We start from the raw sequence: 18,333 nt of genomic DNA on the forward strand, positions 1-18,333 counted from the left end.
CACTAAGATACTTAATTGTTACCCAGAAATTATTTGATATTGAAATGAAAATGCCTGCATTTGACCTTTAATGAACAAGAGGCCTTTGACTGTCAGCTAAGAGCACAGTATGTATGATTTTGGTAATATATTGACACACACTTAAATTTTGAAATATCAATTACCTCAATGTCAAAGAATGATTATCAAGTTGTATGACAAGAGTCAGAGGGAAGGCAGTCCATTTAGACATCACATAAAATGGGACTACAGTATTGAGAGTCCTAAAACTCACTAAGTTTTTCCTGGGCCTTTTTCAGGCGGTCCAGGCGTTGATGCAGGCCTGCTCTCCTGCGGCCTTCCATAGAGTCTTCGCTCAGCAGTTTGACAACATCAGCTCCGTCTCTCTCATCCATAATCTGGATACAAAGCATCTTGGCTGACTCCTTAAGCATGAATTGCAGGATCAGCATGGGCACGTAGTCTGCCAGGCGCTGGTAGACAATCTAGGTGTGGGGTGAAGGACAGATACATTACAGTAATGTGGACAATGATTATGCACAGACAATGATGCTGCATGGTAAAACATGCAATTGAAAAGCTATGTAATTACTCCTATGTATGTCTTTTAGAAAAAAGACACCACTTGAATTCTGTTTAAGTACCACATCTGTCCCTTTTTTTCTCTCCGAATTGCTCTTGTATATCCGGTATGGACTCTAACATGCGAAGCCTGGCCCCTGGGTTCTGGGTGGGGCAGTACTTCCTGAGCTTTCCCAGTGTATGCCCTCCTTGACTAAAGGTAGAATCTCCACCCCCACCTATTATGAAAAACAAACTGCTGTCAAACATACCTCATAGTAGACCCCAAGTTTATCTGGGGTCAGCTTCCTGCTATCAAATGTGGTACTGTTGAATGTAGCAGTGATGTCCTCAATTTCCTCTGGGTCATAAAAACGCTCTTCCTCAATGGCTTCTTTGAACTGAGCTTTATGATCCTTCAAGCCCTTGATGAAAATACTGTCCTGAGTGTACACCAATCGCTCCATATTGATGTATTCTTTGATTCTCTTCTCAACTTTGGTTTCCTGTTTAGTCTGGATTTCATCAATCTTACTCTGAGGAATTTTGTTGTGTGACTGACAGTTAACTACATGAATGACTCAAACAACATTATATCATTGATTATCTATTTTAACTTCACAACCATAATCTATGATGTAAAATATATTATTTAACTTTAACTCACCAAAGCCATGGATCTGAGCTGAGGATAGCTTTTGAAACAAGCTTCACACACATTTCTAAACTCTGCTTGTACCATACCTTGAGAGAAAAAAATAAAATAAAATATGTCAATAAAGATTTGAAGGCTTGTTTACTGGTCGATATTCAACATTAGGTCTATACACTAAAAAATAAGGGTTCCTCAAGGGTTCTTTGGGACGGGTGTTGGTTCTATGGGGAACCATAATCACCCAAAGAAGCTTTGGAGCTCTTCAATGGTTCTTTGTAGTTCACAAAAGGGTTCTTTGCTCTTTTAGTAATAATTCAAATGTAGGGGAGGTGGCTCATTTAGAATATTTTGCGGCATGGTTTGTGCACAGCTCTTTTTGTGCAACTGTGAGTGCGAGTGTCATTCCAGTTTATATGACTATAGCCTTTGACGGCGTCTCGTAAAAGACTCATGTACGGCCTTGTGCCAACTGAGAAAGTCTGACCAAATCATTCAGAGGTTCTCAATTCTCTCCCCAGGGACACCCAGCTGTTCCAGAGGTAGCTCACTTGATTCAACTTTTCGATTAACACAATAAAAACACCAATGGGATTTTAACAAAATTATATAAAAACCTAAAACAACTGTGGTACTTCAAAAGGAAGTACAAATAACTTTTCAGACTGAGAAAGGGTTATTTATAAACTAAAAAGTAGCGTCCTCTCACTGTCAACTGAGTTTATTTTCAGCAAACTTAACATGTGTAAAGATTTGTATGAACATGACAAAATTCAACAACTGAAACATAAACTGAACAAGTTCCATAGACACAGACATCCCTGAACAAAGGGGGGAGGGGTTCAAAAACAAAAGTAACAGTCAGTATCTGGTGTGGCCACCAGCTGCATTAAGTACTGCAGTGCATCTCCTCCTCATGGACTGCATCAGATTTGCCCGTTCTTGCTTTGCAATGTTACCCCACTCTTTCACCAAGGCACCTGCAAGTTCCCGGACATTTCTGGAGGGAATGGCCCTTGCCCTCACCCTTCGATCCAACAGGTCTCAGACATGCTCAAAGGGATTGAGATCCGTTCTCTTCGCTGGCCATTGCAGAACACTGACATTCCTGTTTTGCAGGAAATCACTCACAGAACGAGCAGTATGGCTGGTGGCATTGTCATAATGGATGGTCATGTCAGGATGAGCCTGCAGGCAGGGTACCACATGAGGGAGGAGGATGTATTCCCTGTAACGCACAGCGTTGAGATAGCCTTTCATGACAACAAGCTCAGTCCGATGATGCTGTGACACACCGCCCCAGACCATAATGAACCCTCCACCTTCAAATCAATCCCGCTCCAGTGTACAGGCCTCGGTGTAACGCTCATTCCTTCGACGATAAACGTGAATCCGACCATCACCCCTGGTGAGACAAAACTGCGACTCTTCAGTGAAGAGCACATTTTGCCAGTCCTGTCTGGTCCAGTGACGGTGGGTTAGTGCCCATAGGCAATGTTGGAGGCCGGTGATGTCTGGTGAGGACCTGCCTTACAACAAGCCTACAAGCCATCAGTCCAGCCTCTGTCAGCATATTGCGCACAGTCTGAGCACTGATGGAGGGATTGTGTGTTCCTGATGTAACTCGGGCAGTTGTTGCCATCCTGTACCTGTCCCGCAGGTGTGATGTTCGGGTGTAGCGATCCTGTGCAGATGTTTTTACACATGGTTTGCCACTGCGAGGATGGTCAGCTGTTGCCCTGGCCACATCTGCTGTCCTCATGCCTCCTAGCAGCAAGCCTAAGGCACATTCACACAGAGGAGCAGGGACCCTGGGCATCTTTCTTTTGGTGTTTTTCAGAGTCAGTAGAAAGGCCTCTTTAGTGTCCTACGTTTTCATAGCTGTGACCTTAATTGCCTACCATCTGTAAGCTGTTAGTGTCTTAATGATCGTTCCACAGGTGCATGTTCATTAATTGTTTACTTTACTGTAATTCTATTGGTCAACAACTCAGTTTTTTAATCCAAACAACTCAGATGCTTATTAAAGGTGCTTAGAGTCATTGTTCTTTCTCTTATGTTCCTGTCCTGCTGTGCTGAGATACACTCTTTCTCTATCTCTTTCTTTATTTCTCTTTCCCTCTCCCTTAAGCCATGGTACAAACCATGGATTCTTTGTCTTTCTCTCTCTCTAAACATGCTTGAAATGATGCTTTGTAATGCTTGTTAATGTTTTGTAACTTTAGCTTTATGCCTTGTATGTGAATCAATTAATTTTACAAAGTAATTAAATACACTTGTATTTAGAATTCCATTCCCAATTCCGTATTACTGTAACTCAACTATAGAGTTCTTGCATATTGATATGTATGTTATGGAATCAGATAATTCCTTTCATGAGCTAGTTGCATAGTCTTCTGAGTCGCATGTGAGGGATATATATACAGTGCCTTGCGAAAGTATTCGGCCCCCTTGAACTTTGCGACCTTTTGCCACATTTCAGGCTTCAAACATAAAGATATAAAACTGTAATTCTTTGTGAAGAATCAACAACAAGTGGGACACAATCATGAAGTGGAACGACATTTATTGGATATTTCAAACTTTTTTAACAAATCAAAAACTGAACAATTGGGCGTGCAAAATTATTCAGCCCCTTTACTTTCAGTGCAGCAAACTCTCTCCAGAAGTTCAGTGAGGATCTCTGAATGATCCAATGTTGACCTAAATGACTATTGATGATAAATACAATCCACCTGTGTGTAATCAAGTCTCCGTATAAATGCACCTGCACTGTATTAACTTAAGGGGGCTGAATAATTTTGCACGCCCAATTTTTCAGTTTTTGATTTGTTAAAAAAGTTTGAAATATCCAATAAATGTCATTCCACTTCATGATTGTGTCCCACTTGTTGTTGATTCTTCACAAAAAAATACAGTTTTATATCTTTATGTTTGAAGCCTGAAATGTGTCAAAAGGTTGCAAAGTTCAAGGGGGCCGAATACTTTCGCAAGGCACTGTATATTGTACTACATATACACATACACTACATATCAAATATTACTGTCCATTGCAGACCAGTGGAGGCTCCTCAGAGGAGGAAGGGGAGGACCGTCATCCCCAGTGAAATTTCAAATAAATAAAAATAGTGAAACATAAAAACAAAATCATTTTTAGATAAAACTATACTAAATATATTAATATGTCACCAAAGATTTGGTTAAAATACAATGTTTTGCAATGGTCTACAGTAACTTCAACAGCACTGTCTGGGCTAGCTTCCATCCTCCTCTGGAAGCTTTTTCAGTATGACATGTTGTCCATCCAATCATAGATGTAGGATCAGAGAATGAACCAAGTGTCTTGTATTGGGATTGTGCCACAGAGCATTATGAGGTTTCTATGTGTTGAGAAGCTTGGTGACATTGTTAGATAGAGATTAAGAGTGAAGTGTGATAGTTGAGTATTTTGTGGACATTATTCAAATTTCAAATTACAGGAGATGGAGGACGTATATCATACATTGTTTTCTTGGGTTTTGAACTTTATTTTTGTGTCCAGTTAGTGCAATTTATTACAATTTTCCTTGGTAACTTCAGTAGCTAGCTAGCTACTAGTACGAGTGTTCATTTTTCTCCACCAGAATGGTAGAATGGCCAACGCTGTAGAAAATGTTGTGGACTTTTTTGTTGAAGAACCCCTTTCATTATCTGGGGTACAAGGAAAAGGTGCGAATTAAAAGTGAGGGTCGACCTCTGCCTGAGATCAGTTTCATGAAGAAGGATGAAAAGATGAGAGCATTCAATACCAACTGGTATCAAATGTATAGCAGGTTAACAGAGAGCCTATCATCAAGCCGCCTGTAATTGCCCGTTAAGGTTCTTTACATGCTGAACATCTTTTCTCGGATGTAAAAAAAACAATTCAGAATGATTTGATAGCTTCCATCCCATCATCCGTTAAAAGTTCAATTAAAGAGAGAGGTTGACGCAGCAATTTTTTTCAAGTGATCTCAAGGAGGCTTTGCACTTTCCTCCGGTATTTATTTAGCAAAGATGATAGCACATATTCACGCCGGACAGACACAAGCAAAAACTCATGACATAAATGTTGCCTCAGCCTAGGCTACACCTAAACATTAGAGATTCGACATGCTGTATGGGATGAAAACAAGACTATTTTTCCGTCTGATCAACTGTAGGCTACTAATAAGAGCAGCTGCATACTGCCTACGCACCCTGTCCATCTGGTCAGGAAAACTAATTGGTAACGTTATGTATTTATAATCCATTTGTGTGTCAGGAGAAAATGTGAATGTGATCAAATTTAGATTATATTAAAAATTGGACTAGCTAGGCTGCCAATATGTTTTAAATCCAAAATTATTACCTGTAATGAATTACTCAAAATAATAGTTGTAAAGTATGCGCTGGGAGTTGGGAAGCAAGTTCAGGGAGCGCATAATTGAATAAACAAAACAAAAACCACGAACAACGCACAGACAGAAAACTGAAACAGAAACAATGACACCTGGGGAAGGAACCAAAGGGAGTGACATATACAGGGAATGTAATCAAGGAGGTGATGGAGTCCAGGTGAGTCTGATAACGATGGTGACAGGTGTGCGCCATAATGAGCAGCGTGGTGACCTAGAGGCCGGAGAAGGAATTTTGAAATGTCTGAGTTTAACTTCACAGAGAAACTCGCTGTCCAAACCTACGATGGCGTAGCTGTATTGGAATGTATCTGCTATTTGTATTTACAGCTAAGTCCCCTCATGTGCCATGATTAAGAGGTACTACTCTACTCCACTACTATTGTCAACTTTCTCCTGACATGAACTGAAGTCATGACGTCTCATCCACTGGCATATTGAATGTTTTCCCTTCCAAGCACTGAGTACCCCTATCAATTATCTCTCATTATTGTACAGACCTGACCAAAAGTTTTGAGAATGACACAAATATTAATTTTCACAGTCTTTTCACAGATATGAGTCTCCAGCTTCAGTGATATTTGCTGTTCGCTCCAGTCATTGGCAGCAGAGAACTGGAAGGAAAGGCGACCAAAGGAGGAATTGGCTTTGGGGGTGACCAGTGAGATAAACCTGCTGGAGCACGTGCTACGAGTGGGTGCTGCTATGATGACCAGTGAGCTGAGATAAGGTGGGGCTTTACCTAGCAGAGACTTGTAGATAACCTGTTGCCAGTTGTTTTGGCGACGAGTATGAAGCGAGGGCCAACCAACGAGTGTCACGTCTTGACCTTAGTTCCTTTTGTATGTCTCTGTTTTAGGTTGGTCAGGGAGTGAGCTGGGGTGGGTATTCTATGTTTTGTGTTCTATGTTTTCTATGTGTTTGGCCTGGTATGGTTCCCAATCAGAGGCAGCTGTCAATCATTGTCTCTGATTGAGAACCATACTTAGGTAGCCTGTGTTCCCACTATGATTTGTGGGTAGTTGTTTTCTGTTGTGTGTCTGCACCAGCCAGAACCGTTTCATTCATTCTCTTTGTTATTTTTGTTATTTCAGGGTTCCTTTAATAAATATGGACACATACCATGCTGCAACTTGGTCCTCTCCTTCCAACAGCTGTTAGAACGAGAGCGTACAGGTCGCAGTGGTGGGTAGTATATGGGGCTTTGGTGACAAAATGGATGACACTGTGATAGACTGCATCCAATTTGTTGAGTAGAGTGTTGGAGGCTATTTTATAGATGACATCGTCGAGGATCGGGAGGATGATCAGTTTTACAAGGGTATGTTTGGCAGTATGAGTGAAGGATGCTTTGTTGCAATATAACAAGCCAATTCTAGATTAAATTTTGGATTGGAGATGCTTAATGTGAGTCTGAAAGGAGAGTTTACAGTCTAACCAGACACCTAGGTATTTGTAGTTGTCCACGTATTCTAGGTCAGAACCGTCCAGAGTAGTGATGCTAGACGGGCGGGCAGGTGTGGGCAGTGATCGATTGAATAGCATGCATTTAGTTTTACTTGCATTTAATAGCAGTTGGAGGCCATGGAAGGAGTTGTATGGCATTGAAACTCATCCGGAGGTTAGTTAACACAGTGTCCAAAGAAGGGCCAGAAGTATACAGAATGGTGTCATCTGCGTAGAGGTGGATCAGAGAATCACCTGCAGCAAGAGCGACATCATTGATGTATACAGAGAAAAGAGTCAGCCCGAGAATTGAACCCTGTGGCACCCCCATAGAGACTGCCAGAGGTCCAGACAACAGGCCCTCCCATTTGACACACTGAACTCTATGAGAGAAGTAGTTGGTAAATCAGGCGAGGCAATCATTTGAAAAACCAAGGCTGTGGTGATTGACAGAGTCGAAAGCCTTGGCCAGGTCGATGAATACGGCTGCACAGTAATGTCTCTTATCGATGGCGTTTATGATATCGTTTAGGACCTTGAGCATGGCTGAGGTGCACCCATGACCAGCTTTGAAACCAGATTGCATAGCGGAGAAGGTATGGTGGGATTCGAAGTGGTCGGTAATCTGTTTGTTAACTTGGCTTTTATAAGACCTTAGAAAGACAAGGTAGGATAGATATAGGTCTATAGCAGTTTGGGTCTAGATTGTCTCCCCCTTTGAAGAGGGGGATGACCGCGGCAGCTTTCCAATCTTTGGGAATCTCAGACGATACGAAAGAGAGGTTAAAAAGTCTGCTGCCTCAGTTTGTATGATGGCAATTTGCATATACTCCAGAATGCATTTCAGCCCTGCCACAAAAGGACCAGCTGACATCATGTCAGTGATTATCTCATTAACACAGGTGTGAGTGTTGACGAGGACAAGGCTGGAAACCACTATGTCATGCTGATTGAGTTCAAATAACAGACTGGAAGCTTAAAAGGGAGGGTGGTGCTTGGAATCATTGTTCTTCCTCTGTCAATCATGGTTACCTGCAAGGAAACAAGTGCTGTCGTCATTGCTTTGCGTAAAAAGGGTGTCACAGTCAAGGAAATTGCTGCCAGTAAGATTGCACCTAAATCAACCATTTCTCGGATCATCAAGAACTTCAAGGAAAGCGGTTCAATTGTTGTGATGAAAGCTTCAGGGCTCCCAAGAAAGTCCAGCAAGCGCCAGGACTGTCTCCTAAAGTTGATTCAGCTGCGGGATCGGGGCACCACCAGTACAGAGCCTGTTCAGGAATGGCAGCAGGCAGGTGTGAGTGCATCTGCACACACAGTGAGGGAAAGACTTTTGGCCGATGGCCTGGTGTCAAGAAGGGCAGCAAAGAAGCCACTTCTCTCCAGGAAAAACTTCAGGGATAGACTGATATTCTGCAAAAGGTACAGGGATTGGACTGCTGAGGACAGAAGTAAAGTCATTCTCTGATTAATCCCCTTTCTGATTGTTTGGGGCATCCGGAAAAATGCTTGTCCGGAGAAGACAATGTGAGCTCCATCAGTCCTGTGACATGCCAACAGTAAAGCATCCTGAGACCATTCATGTGTGGGGTTGCTTCTCAGCCAAGGGAGTGGGCTCACTCACAATTTTGCCTAAGAACACAGTCATGAATAAAGAATGGTACAAACACATCCTCCGAGGGCAACTTCTCCCAACTATCCAGGAACAGTTTTGTGACGAACAATGCATTTTCCAGCATGATGTAGCACCTTGCCATAAGGCAAACATCATAACTAAGTGGCTCGGGGAACAAAACATCGATATTTTGGGTCCATGGCCAGGAAACTCCCCAGACCTTAATCCCATTGAGAACTTGTGGTCAATCCTCAAGAGGCGGGTGGACAAACAAAAACCCACAAATTCTGACAAACTCAAAAAGCATTGATTATGGAAGAATGGACTGCCATCAGTCAGGATGTGGCCCAGAAGTTAATTGACAGCATGCCAGGGAGAATTGCAGAGGTCTTGAAATAGAAGGGTCAACACTGCAAATATTGACTCTTTGCATCAGCTTGTAATTGTCAATAAAAGCCTTTGACACTTATGAAATGCTTGTAATTATACTTCAGTATTCCATAGTAACATCTGACAAAAATATCTAAAGACAATGAAGCAGCAAACTTTGTGAAAATTAACATTTGTGTCATTCTCAAAACTTTTGGCCACGACTGAGTCAATCACATACACAATAACATTATTACATATCAAAGATTTTACTCATTGCTTGGACTAACTCATTCTTAGCTCTATTGTCTAACTGTGTAGTGTCTTTAGTTATTGTTTTTTGTCTTCCCAGTAAAATCCTGTCGTGCACTTATCAAGCCTCTGAACACCTCAGCTCATGCCTCATACCCTCATTCAATCACTGCTGTGATCCCTTTCTAACACTGTGTAAGTAGCCCTCTCATTCCCATGAGACAAACAGAGTGTGATGTCATACCACCGAATGTCAGTTTAAATAATACCTCCAATGGCTTTCAGGACATCCAAGGCCGGCTCTTGAAGTCCAAGGATGTGCTTTTGAACTGCATGTTCATATACACAATAGTCACTGAAAGTCATCAGCTCTCTCCCACGATGTTCTTTATCATAGTTTTTTATCATGGCTGCCACTTTGTTGAGGACTGAAATGATACCAAGAACCAAGACAGAACAAACAACTCTGTGAGTGGAATACAATTGTGTGAGGATATAAAGTCGCAAGCAGCCTTACATCCTGTAAAATGCAAAGCATTAACTCTTATCAGTACAACATGCATCTTTATTTGCATTACATGAAATCTAATGAATACAGGACTTAGGTCTTACATGATCCTTTGGTGTTACTGAGATAACTATCCCACTGTTGGAATACAGGACGTAGGCAAGTATGCAGATTCTTCTCACTTGAGTTCCCAATTCTGCACAGTTCATGAATCTTCTCAATGAAATCAATTAGTCTCTAGAAATGTAGACACAACCACTTTGTAATTTATCTAATAAGAATTTAAAGGGTAAAGATCTTTCTAATTCTGTTTTCCACAGAAAGCTTATATAATGTGTATAATGGTGCCAGAGGGGATTGCTGCTGTTTTATTGGCTCTTAACCTAACGTGCTATTTTGTTAGTTTTTTCGCATTGTTTGTAACTTATTTTGTACCTAATGTTACTGCTACCGTCTCTTATGACCGAAAAGAGCTTCTGGACATCAGAACAGCGATTGCTCACCTTGATTTGGACTAATAATTTTTCTTTAATGAGTTCTTACGAGAGAGATTTACTCCAGAAACCTGATCAGGCCCTCATCCCCGTCATTCACAGGAGAAAGAGACAGAGGTTTCATGGAAGGAGATCCAGGTGAGGATCAGGCGACGAGTGGCAAATCTGCCTTTGCCATCAGTACTATTTGCCTACTTACAATCGCTGGATAATAAAATGGATGAACTAAAAGTACGTATATCCTACCAATGGGACATTAAAAACTGTAATATCTTATGTTTCATCGAGTCGTGGCTGAACGACGACATGAATAACACACAGCTAGCGGGTTATACACTGTTTTGGCAGGATAGAACAGCAAGGGGTGGCTGTCTATGTATATTTGTAAACAACAGCTGGTGCACAATATCGAAGTCTTGAGGTTTTGCTCGCCTGAGGTAGAGTATCTCATGATAAGCTGTAAACCAGACTATCTACTATGGTGGAAAAATTATGTTATAATACTTTTATTGCATCAAATGGTTGTTTTATGCAACAGAATAGAGTACTGTTAACTATTGTTTGTGTGTTCTACTGAGGATGGGCCTCTGGGAGATAACACTGACAGGAGATTTATGATGTCTTTTGGGTGATAAAACCTAAAGAGCATTCCAGAGCATTAGTTAATGTTTCTGTTCTATACCGTACCAGGGAGAGATGGTTCCAGTTTGGAGTCGGAGGGCCAGACACTGGTCTCTCTATACAATGAAAACTGTTGACACAGCAGATTCTGTCTGCTATGTATTATAGGTATCTTTCATACAGATCTTAGCCTTGCGATCCATTCTATATATCTGTTGTTCATCATGTAGGTTGAAAGAGGTGTATCTTGGCTATAAAAGACCTTTGTAATTTTGTCTCGGGCTCTCAACGAATCATCTGTGCGTGAATCGTCGACCAGCCATGACCAGCCATCATTATCGTAGAGCACTCAATCGATTCACTTTATATGTGTGCATTGTATTGACCTGCTCCCTTATTAATAAGTGATTAAAGTTTTAGGTTAAGTATAACTATGACTTGTGTGATTAGTTTGTCTCTCCTCATTTGATAGTAAATAAATTAACCCCCACACTACCGAGAGCGTTTTCATCTATATACTTTGTAGCTGACTATTTACCACCACAAACCGATGATAGCACTAGACCACACTCAACGAGCCGTATACGGCCATAAGCAAACAGGAAAATGCTCATCCTGAGGCGGCTCTCCTAGTGGCAGGGGACTTTAATGCAGGAAAACTTAAATCCGTTTTACCTAATTTCTACCAGCATGTTAAATGTGCAACCAGAGGGACAAAAACGCGTACAAAGCTATCCCTCACCCTCCATTTGGAAAATCTGACCATAATTCTATCCTCCTGATTCCTACTTGCAAGCAGATATTTAAACAGGAAGCACCAGAGACTCAGTCAATAAAAAAAGTGTTCAGATGAAGCAGATGCTAAGCTACAGGACTGTTTACTAGCACAGACTGGAATATGTTTCGGTATTCTTCTGATGGCATTGAGGTGGACACCACATCAGTCACTGGCTTAATCAACAAGTGCATCGATGACTTTGTCCCCACAGTGACTGTACGCACATGCCCCAACCAGAAGCCATGGATTACAGGCAACATCCGCACTGAGATAAAGGGTAGAGCTGATGCTTTCAAGGAGCGGTACTTTAACCTGGAAGCTTATAAGAAATCCCGCTATGCCCTCCGACGAACCATCAAACAGGCAAAGCATCAATACAGGACTAAGATCAAATCGTACAATACCAGCTCCGACAGTCGTCGGATGTGGCAGGGCTTGCAAACTATTACAGACTAAAAAGGGAAACACAGTGGAGAGCTGCCCAGTGACAGAAGCCTACCAGACGAGCTAAATTACTTATATGATCGTTTCGAGGCAAGTAACACTGAAACATGCATGAGAGGATCAGCTGTTTCGGATGACTGTGTGATCACGCTATCCGCAGCCGATGTGAGTAAGAACTTTAAACAGGTCAACATTCACAAGGCCGCAAGAACAGATGGATTACCAGGACGGACGTGTACTCCGAACATGCGCTGACCAACTGACAAGTGTCTTCACTGACATTTTCAACCTGTACCTGTTTGAGTCTGTAATACCAACACGTTTCAAGTAGACCAGCATAGTTCCTGTGCCCAAGAACACTAAGGTAACCTGCCTAAATGACTAACGACCTGTAGCACTCACATATGTAGTCATGAAGTGCTTTGAAAGGCTGATCATGGCTCACATCAACATCATTATCCAATAAACCCCCGACCCACTCCAATTTGCATACCGCCCCAACAGATCCACAGATTATGCCATCTCTATTGCACTCCACACTGCCCATTCACACCTGTACAAAAGGAACACCGATGTGAGAATGCTATTCATTGACAACAGCTCAGCGTTCAACACCATAGTGCCCTAAAAGCTCATCATTAAGCTAAGGACCCTAGAACTAAACACCTCCCTCTGCAACTGGATCCTGGACTTCCTTACAGGCCGCCGCCAGGTGGTGACGGTAGGTAACAACACATCCACCATTCTGATCCTCAACACGGGGGCCCCTCAGGGGTGCGTGCTCAGTCCCCTCCTATACTCCCTGTTTACTCATGACTGCACTGGCAGGCAGGACTCCAACACCATCAGTACAGCCCAGTACATCACTGGGGCCAGGCTTCGTGCCACCCAGGACCTCTATACCAGGCGGTGTCAGAGGAAGGCCCTAAAAATTGTCAGACTCCAGCCACCCTAGTCATAAACTGTTCTCTCTGCCACCGCACAGCAAGCGCTACCGGAGCGCCAAGTCTAGGTCCAAGAGGCTTCTATAAACAGCTTCTACACCCAAGCCATAAGACTCCTGAACATCTAATCAAATGGCCAGCCAGACTATTTGCATTTCCCCCCCTTTACGCTGCCACTACTCTCTTTTATTATCTATGTATAGTCACTTTAATAACTCTACCTACATGTACATATTATCTCAATTACCTCGACTAACCGGTTCCCCTGCACATTTACTCTGCAACGGTACACCCTGTATATAGCCTCGCTATTGTTATTTTACTGATGCGCTTTAATTATTTGTTACTTTTATTTCTTTTTTAAAGGTATTTTCCATAATTGAATTGTTGGTTAAGGGCTTGTAAGTAATCATTTCACTGTAAGGTAATAATAACCTGCTGTATTAGGCGCATGTGACAAATACAATTTGATTTGATTTGAAAGCATTTTATTCTAGATTTTCTTGTATCTAGAAACACTCGCTAGTTTCTCTGTTTATACCTCTGGTACCAGAATTTGTTCTGGGTTCTGAGATTAGTGACAATATAAACCTAATTTCAACAGTGTAACATAGATTTGAACAATTCTATGAAAATAGTATTTTGCCCTTTTTTTCCTCAGGTTTCTATGCACTCACCTCCGTCAGATAGGGCCCCATCTTTTTACGTTCCAGTGGAGGACCAGTGCTATACTTCTTCAGTTCTGTTTTAACAGTCTCAAGATGCTCTCTGATTTGGTCTGTCAAGTATGGAAGTGATGTCTGTTGGTAAACAATTCAATTAATTGATTTAGCATTCTTAGCATTGAATGTAATAGTCAATGGCAAGTTTACAGTCAACTTACCTTTATATGATCTACCAGGTCTTGTGTGAGCTTAGTGGCAAGGCATTGTGTTGTAACTTTGTTTTGCTCAAGAAGTGGACTGTAATTGAGAGGCACAGAAAAGTTTTAGTTGACTTGTGTACTAGTGAGCCAACAACCAATGTGAGAATATGTTTGTTTCCACATGCCCTTAGCACTAGTACCGCCATGGCCGTTTTGAGGCCTTTTGTGAGTCCTAATAACTCTGCCATTGTGAAAGTTATTTCCAAAAACACTTGGCGACCCATTTTAAAACCCCTGTAGGTCTAAGCCCTTAGATCGCAATTCCTATTAAGCTAACATATGGAAAAGCTTTATTCCATATGTATAATGTATAATTTAGCCATTTGATAATGACCCCTATAATTCTAATAAAATATAAAAGTTAGCAACTTAGACATTTCCTTGTTGTTTTTCTGTCCATTCCAATAACACCAAATTTATCAGAAATACAGTGTCGACATTGTTAATGCTGTAAATTACTATTGTAGCTGGAAATGGATGATGTTTTTAATGGAATATCTACATAGGCATACAGAGGCCCATTATCAGCAAACATCACTCCTGTGTTCCAATGGCATGTTGTTTTAGCTAATCCAAGTTTATAATTTTAAAAAGGCTAACTGAACATTAGAAAACCCTTTTGCAATTATGTTAGCACAGCTGAAAACTGTTGTCCTGATTAAAGAAGCAATACAACTGTCCTTTAGACTAATTGAGTATCTGGAGCATCAGCATGTGTGGGTTCGATTACAGACTCAAAATGGCCAGAAACAAAGAACTTTCTTCTGAAACTCGTCAGTCTATTCTTGTTCTGAGAAATTAAGGCAATTCCATGCGAGAAATTGACAAGAAACTGAAGATCTCGTACAACGCTCTGTACTACTCCTTTCACAGAACAGCGCAAACTGTCTCTAACCAGAATAGAAAGAGGAGTGGGAGGCCCCAGTGCACAACTGAGCAAGAGGACAAGTACATTGGAGTGTTTAGTTTGAGAAACAGATGCCTCACAAGTCCTCAACTGGCAGCTTCATTAAATAGTACCCGCAAAACACCAGTCTCAACGTCAACAGTGAAGAGGCGACTCCAGGATGCTGGCCTTTTTAGACCCATGACCGCCCCTTTTTACCTCCTTATGCCTTTTTACAGCCCAGTACTGGGTTACATTTAGAATGACTTTCAGACACCTTTGTGTTCGTCAGAGTCTCCCCTTTTCGATATTGGTGACATATTAGTTTGTAGCTCAAACAGTTCGGTCAGGACAGTAGGTTTTTTCAGAAGACCTCTGAAATTAGAACATCTGCAACAGAGTTCAGAGGACTGGCGTAAAGCTTGTGGATGTCTTAGAGACAAACAACATACACTGTCATATTCGAGAGCGTCTCATCTTTAGATGGTGGTGACTTATTTGTTTGTTGCTCAAACGGTTTGTGTTGTAAACGGTTTGTGTTGTGTTATGATTTTCTTGTGTAGAAAACTACCACTTTCACAAGCCCCATGTCATGCAATAGGTGCAACTTTATTTTGCCAGGAAGATGTGATTGAGCTGCAGCCACTACAAGAAACGGTAAGTCTCTAGCCTGAACACACAGGGAGACCCAAAAAACCTACTCCCGTTGCATCTTCTATATTTTGTGTTTGGTAAGAAAAACCAGGCTTATCACTTTTGTTTGACCATGGAATTTAAAGATAACTATTTGTAAATGTTCAATTCTCAAATGTAAGAACAGTTGATAAGGGCAAGTTAGCGGATCTCACACTCAGATGGGAAATGTCTGGTAGTTATGCAATTATAGGAGACCTTTGAGACCAGCTGGGATGACTGACAAACAGTGACAATTAAACTACCTAGACAATCAGTGACTTTTATAGCTGACTGATATGTTAAGGGTAGTGAAAGCAGCTGATGCTGTGGCATTTTAGTGATCAACATTGACCCCCTGGTGTGAAATGGGGATACTAAAGTTACCTAAAGTGGTGGTGGTTTTTGAAGAATTCCATTTCCAGTCGAGTGGCGTCCGCCAAAGAGATCTTCTGGTTGATATCATTCTGGCCACGGCATTTTACGATGATGTAGCCCTTGTTCAGGTGAACAACTTGGCCATTAACAATTTTTAAGATGTCTGGTTCTGCCCCTTTGTCAACCAAGTCTGGCTTGGTCAGAATTGCTTGTAAACACAGAACGTATATATTAAAAAGTAATTTTCATGAGGGAAAAGGGTGAGGAGTTCAAATAAACAGTCGTGATATGGTGAAGAATTTACCCAGTGTCCTTGCACCTTCTGGATCCACTGATTGTGCCATTCTCAATGCTTCAGTTGTTGCTATGTCAACATTGCATGGCACTACAACCAGGTTAATGGTCTCTTGTTTCTTAATAAACTTCAAAATAAGACGTCTGATCTAAATGGAAATGAAAGGCAAACATTGGTAAGACTATTATCTGTTGAAACAGACTGCTTACATCTGTCAGCGATACTTAGTGAATCTGAGATAAGGAGAACTTACCATTCAGTTACTGTAGGGCAAGACATGACCCAAAACACACTGGAAATGCATCTAAAGAGTTGAGTGCCAGGCTTGATGCATTGATGGACAAAATACTAACCTTTAAATTACTTTAACATACATTGTGTTAATTTGTCCAAATACTTAACTGCTTCAAATGAGGGGTGGGTAGATACATAAAGTGCTTTAATTTCTAAACGGTAAAACAAATACATGAAAATACCCTGACATAAAGATGACATTCTGTACTTGTGCCTCATTTTCGTCAAAAACAAAGCCACATTCCTGGAGTATAAAGCCACTGTCCAAATAAATGTGGAAAGCACTGTATATGATTCAGTGAAGTTAAGGTTCAAAATGCACACTGATTACAGATACATTGTCTATATAGAGTATCTACTTCCTCCTAACCCACACTCATAATAGTTACATTGTCTACATAGAGTATCTACTTTTTCCTAACCCACATTCATAATAGTTACATTGTCTACATAGAGTATCTACTTCTTCCTAACCCTCATTCATAATAGTTACATTGTCTACATAGAGTATCTAATTCCTCCTAACCCACATTCATTTTGAGACACTAACCTGATCACCAATATCCTCTGGTTGGCCTGTGACAGGTACTCTGGTAATCCCAGGTAGATCAATAAGTGTGAGGTCACATACATCAGGAGAAGTGATCTCCAGCGTGATCAGGTCATCACAGATCCCAACACCATCTCCGGCTAGAGTATTTTGAGCTTTAAAACAAGTAATTTGGCAACGTTATTCACCCCTGTGAATTTGACATCTAATGAAACCTATAAGCCAACACAAAATGGCACTGTACTGTATATTGTGGGGAGTATACAGTGAAACGCTATGCTTTGAATTCAGTTGAAACTTGCATACCAGTTTTGACATGAATCTCAACCAATGAGGGGTCCTCAAAAGTCTCCACTACCCCTTGATAGCTGATCTTTGCCTTCCATTTTCCTCCAAAACACTTCCTTAGTTTCAATTCCAATGGACACCTGGTGACAATACCTAAGAGAAAATAGATTTATTTTAAATAAAAGTTGCACCCAATTGGAACATGTTATGATACGTGTTATGCAATATAAGAAATGCAGCCTATAAATTGTAAAGAGAACATTTACTGATCTGCCTGATAAAATGATGCAGTAGCAGATGCATGACATGTTTCCGCTCATGCAGCGCTGACTTGAGGAAGACCCAGTTGGGTAGAAACATGTTTCTTCATGCATCTGCTACTCTCTACTCAAAGATAGTTTTTAACTGATCCATCTTACCACTTCCTCTGGGTAGTGCCACCCCAGATAAAGCCTCAAGCACTGAGCTCTTCCCTGAGCTCTGGTCTCCAACCACAGCAATGGCTGGCAATGCCAAGTCCTTCTCGATTCCGATCGATCTCAGAAAGTCAATGAGTTCGATGAATGGTCGCACGTGTCTATCCAAATGGCTGTAGAATACCCCCCTTTGTATACCATCTCTATATTCGCAGATAAATAAATATACCAAGCAAATGTAGGAAAACCAAGATATGTTTGATCAAATTCAAAGCCAATCAGTTATGAATGAAGCTGGAAATTAAGTCTTAAATTAGAAAATTGCAAACGAACATGGACCAATTGTTTGGATTTCAACTTACCTTTCCTCATCCTCAGAACCTGCATCTGGTCTATGCATTTCTTGATGAAACACACATGCACCAAGAATACATGTAAGGTTAGATGTTATTTGTTCTTTGGTTAAAACTTACAATTTCCATAACAAAAAAATTGACTTACTCAGTATTGCTCAGCTGTGTTTGTCAGAG

The 18,333-nt window shown here is 41.2% G+C and overlaps 1 protein-coding gene across 1 annotated transcript; it reads right to left on the bottom strand.

Moving 5' to 3' along the window:
* Positions 1–263: 263 nt before the first annotated feature.
* LOC139382714 (myxovirus (influenza virus) resistance H) lies at positions 264–18,203 on the bottom strand. Its single transcript, XM_071126817.1, has 13 exons — positions 18,166–18,203; positions 17,807–18,006; positions 17,406–17,540; positions 17,100–17,254; positions 16,265–16,403; positions 15,970–16,168; positions 13,983–14,061; positions 13,777–13,899; positions 9,923–10,055; positions 9,580–9,738; positions 1,229–1,305; positions 834–1,097; positions 264–485 (listed from the first exon to the last, which is right to left on the bottom strand). The coding sequence occupies exons 1-13, from the start codon at positions 18,201–18,203 to the stop codon at positions 264–266; spliced, it is 1,923 nt and encodes a 640-aa protein (XP_070982918.1).
* Positions 18,204–18,333: the final 130 nt, after the last annotated feature.

Source organism: Oncorhynchus clarkii, chromosome 24 (assembly GCF_045791955.1).
Source record: "Oncorhynchus clarkii lewisi isolate Uvic-CL-2024 chromosome 24, UVic_Ocla_1.0, whole genome shotgun sequence".
Lineage (NCBI taxonomy): Eukaryota > Metazoa > Chordata > Actinopteri > Salmoniformes > Salmonidae > Oncorhynchus > Oncorhynchus clarkii.

Coding starts and splice junctions, on each gene's coding strand:
- LOC139382714 (XM_071126817.1), bottom strand. CDS start 18,203: ATGCATAGACCAGATGCAGGTTCTGAGGATGAGGAAAG. Junction 13,900..13,982: donor ACCTGGTAGATCATATAAAG/GTAAGTTGACTG, acceptor GTTTACCAACAG/ACATCACTTCCATACTTGAC. Junction 10,056..13,776: donor TGGGGCCCTATCTGACGGAG/GTGAGTGCATAG, acceptor CTACATTTCTAG/AGACTAATTGATTTCATTGA.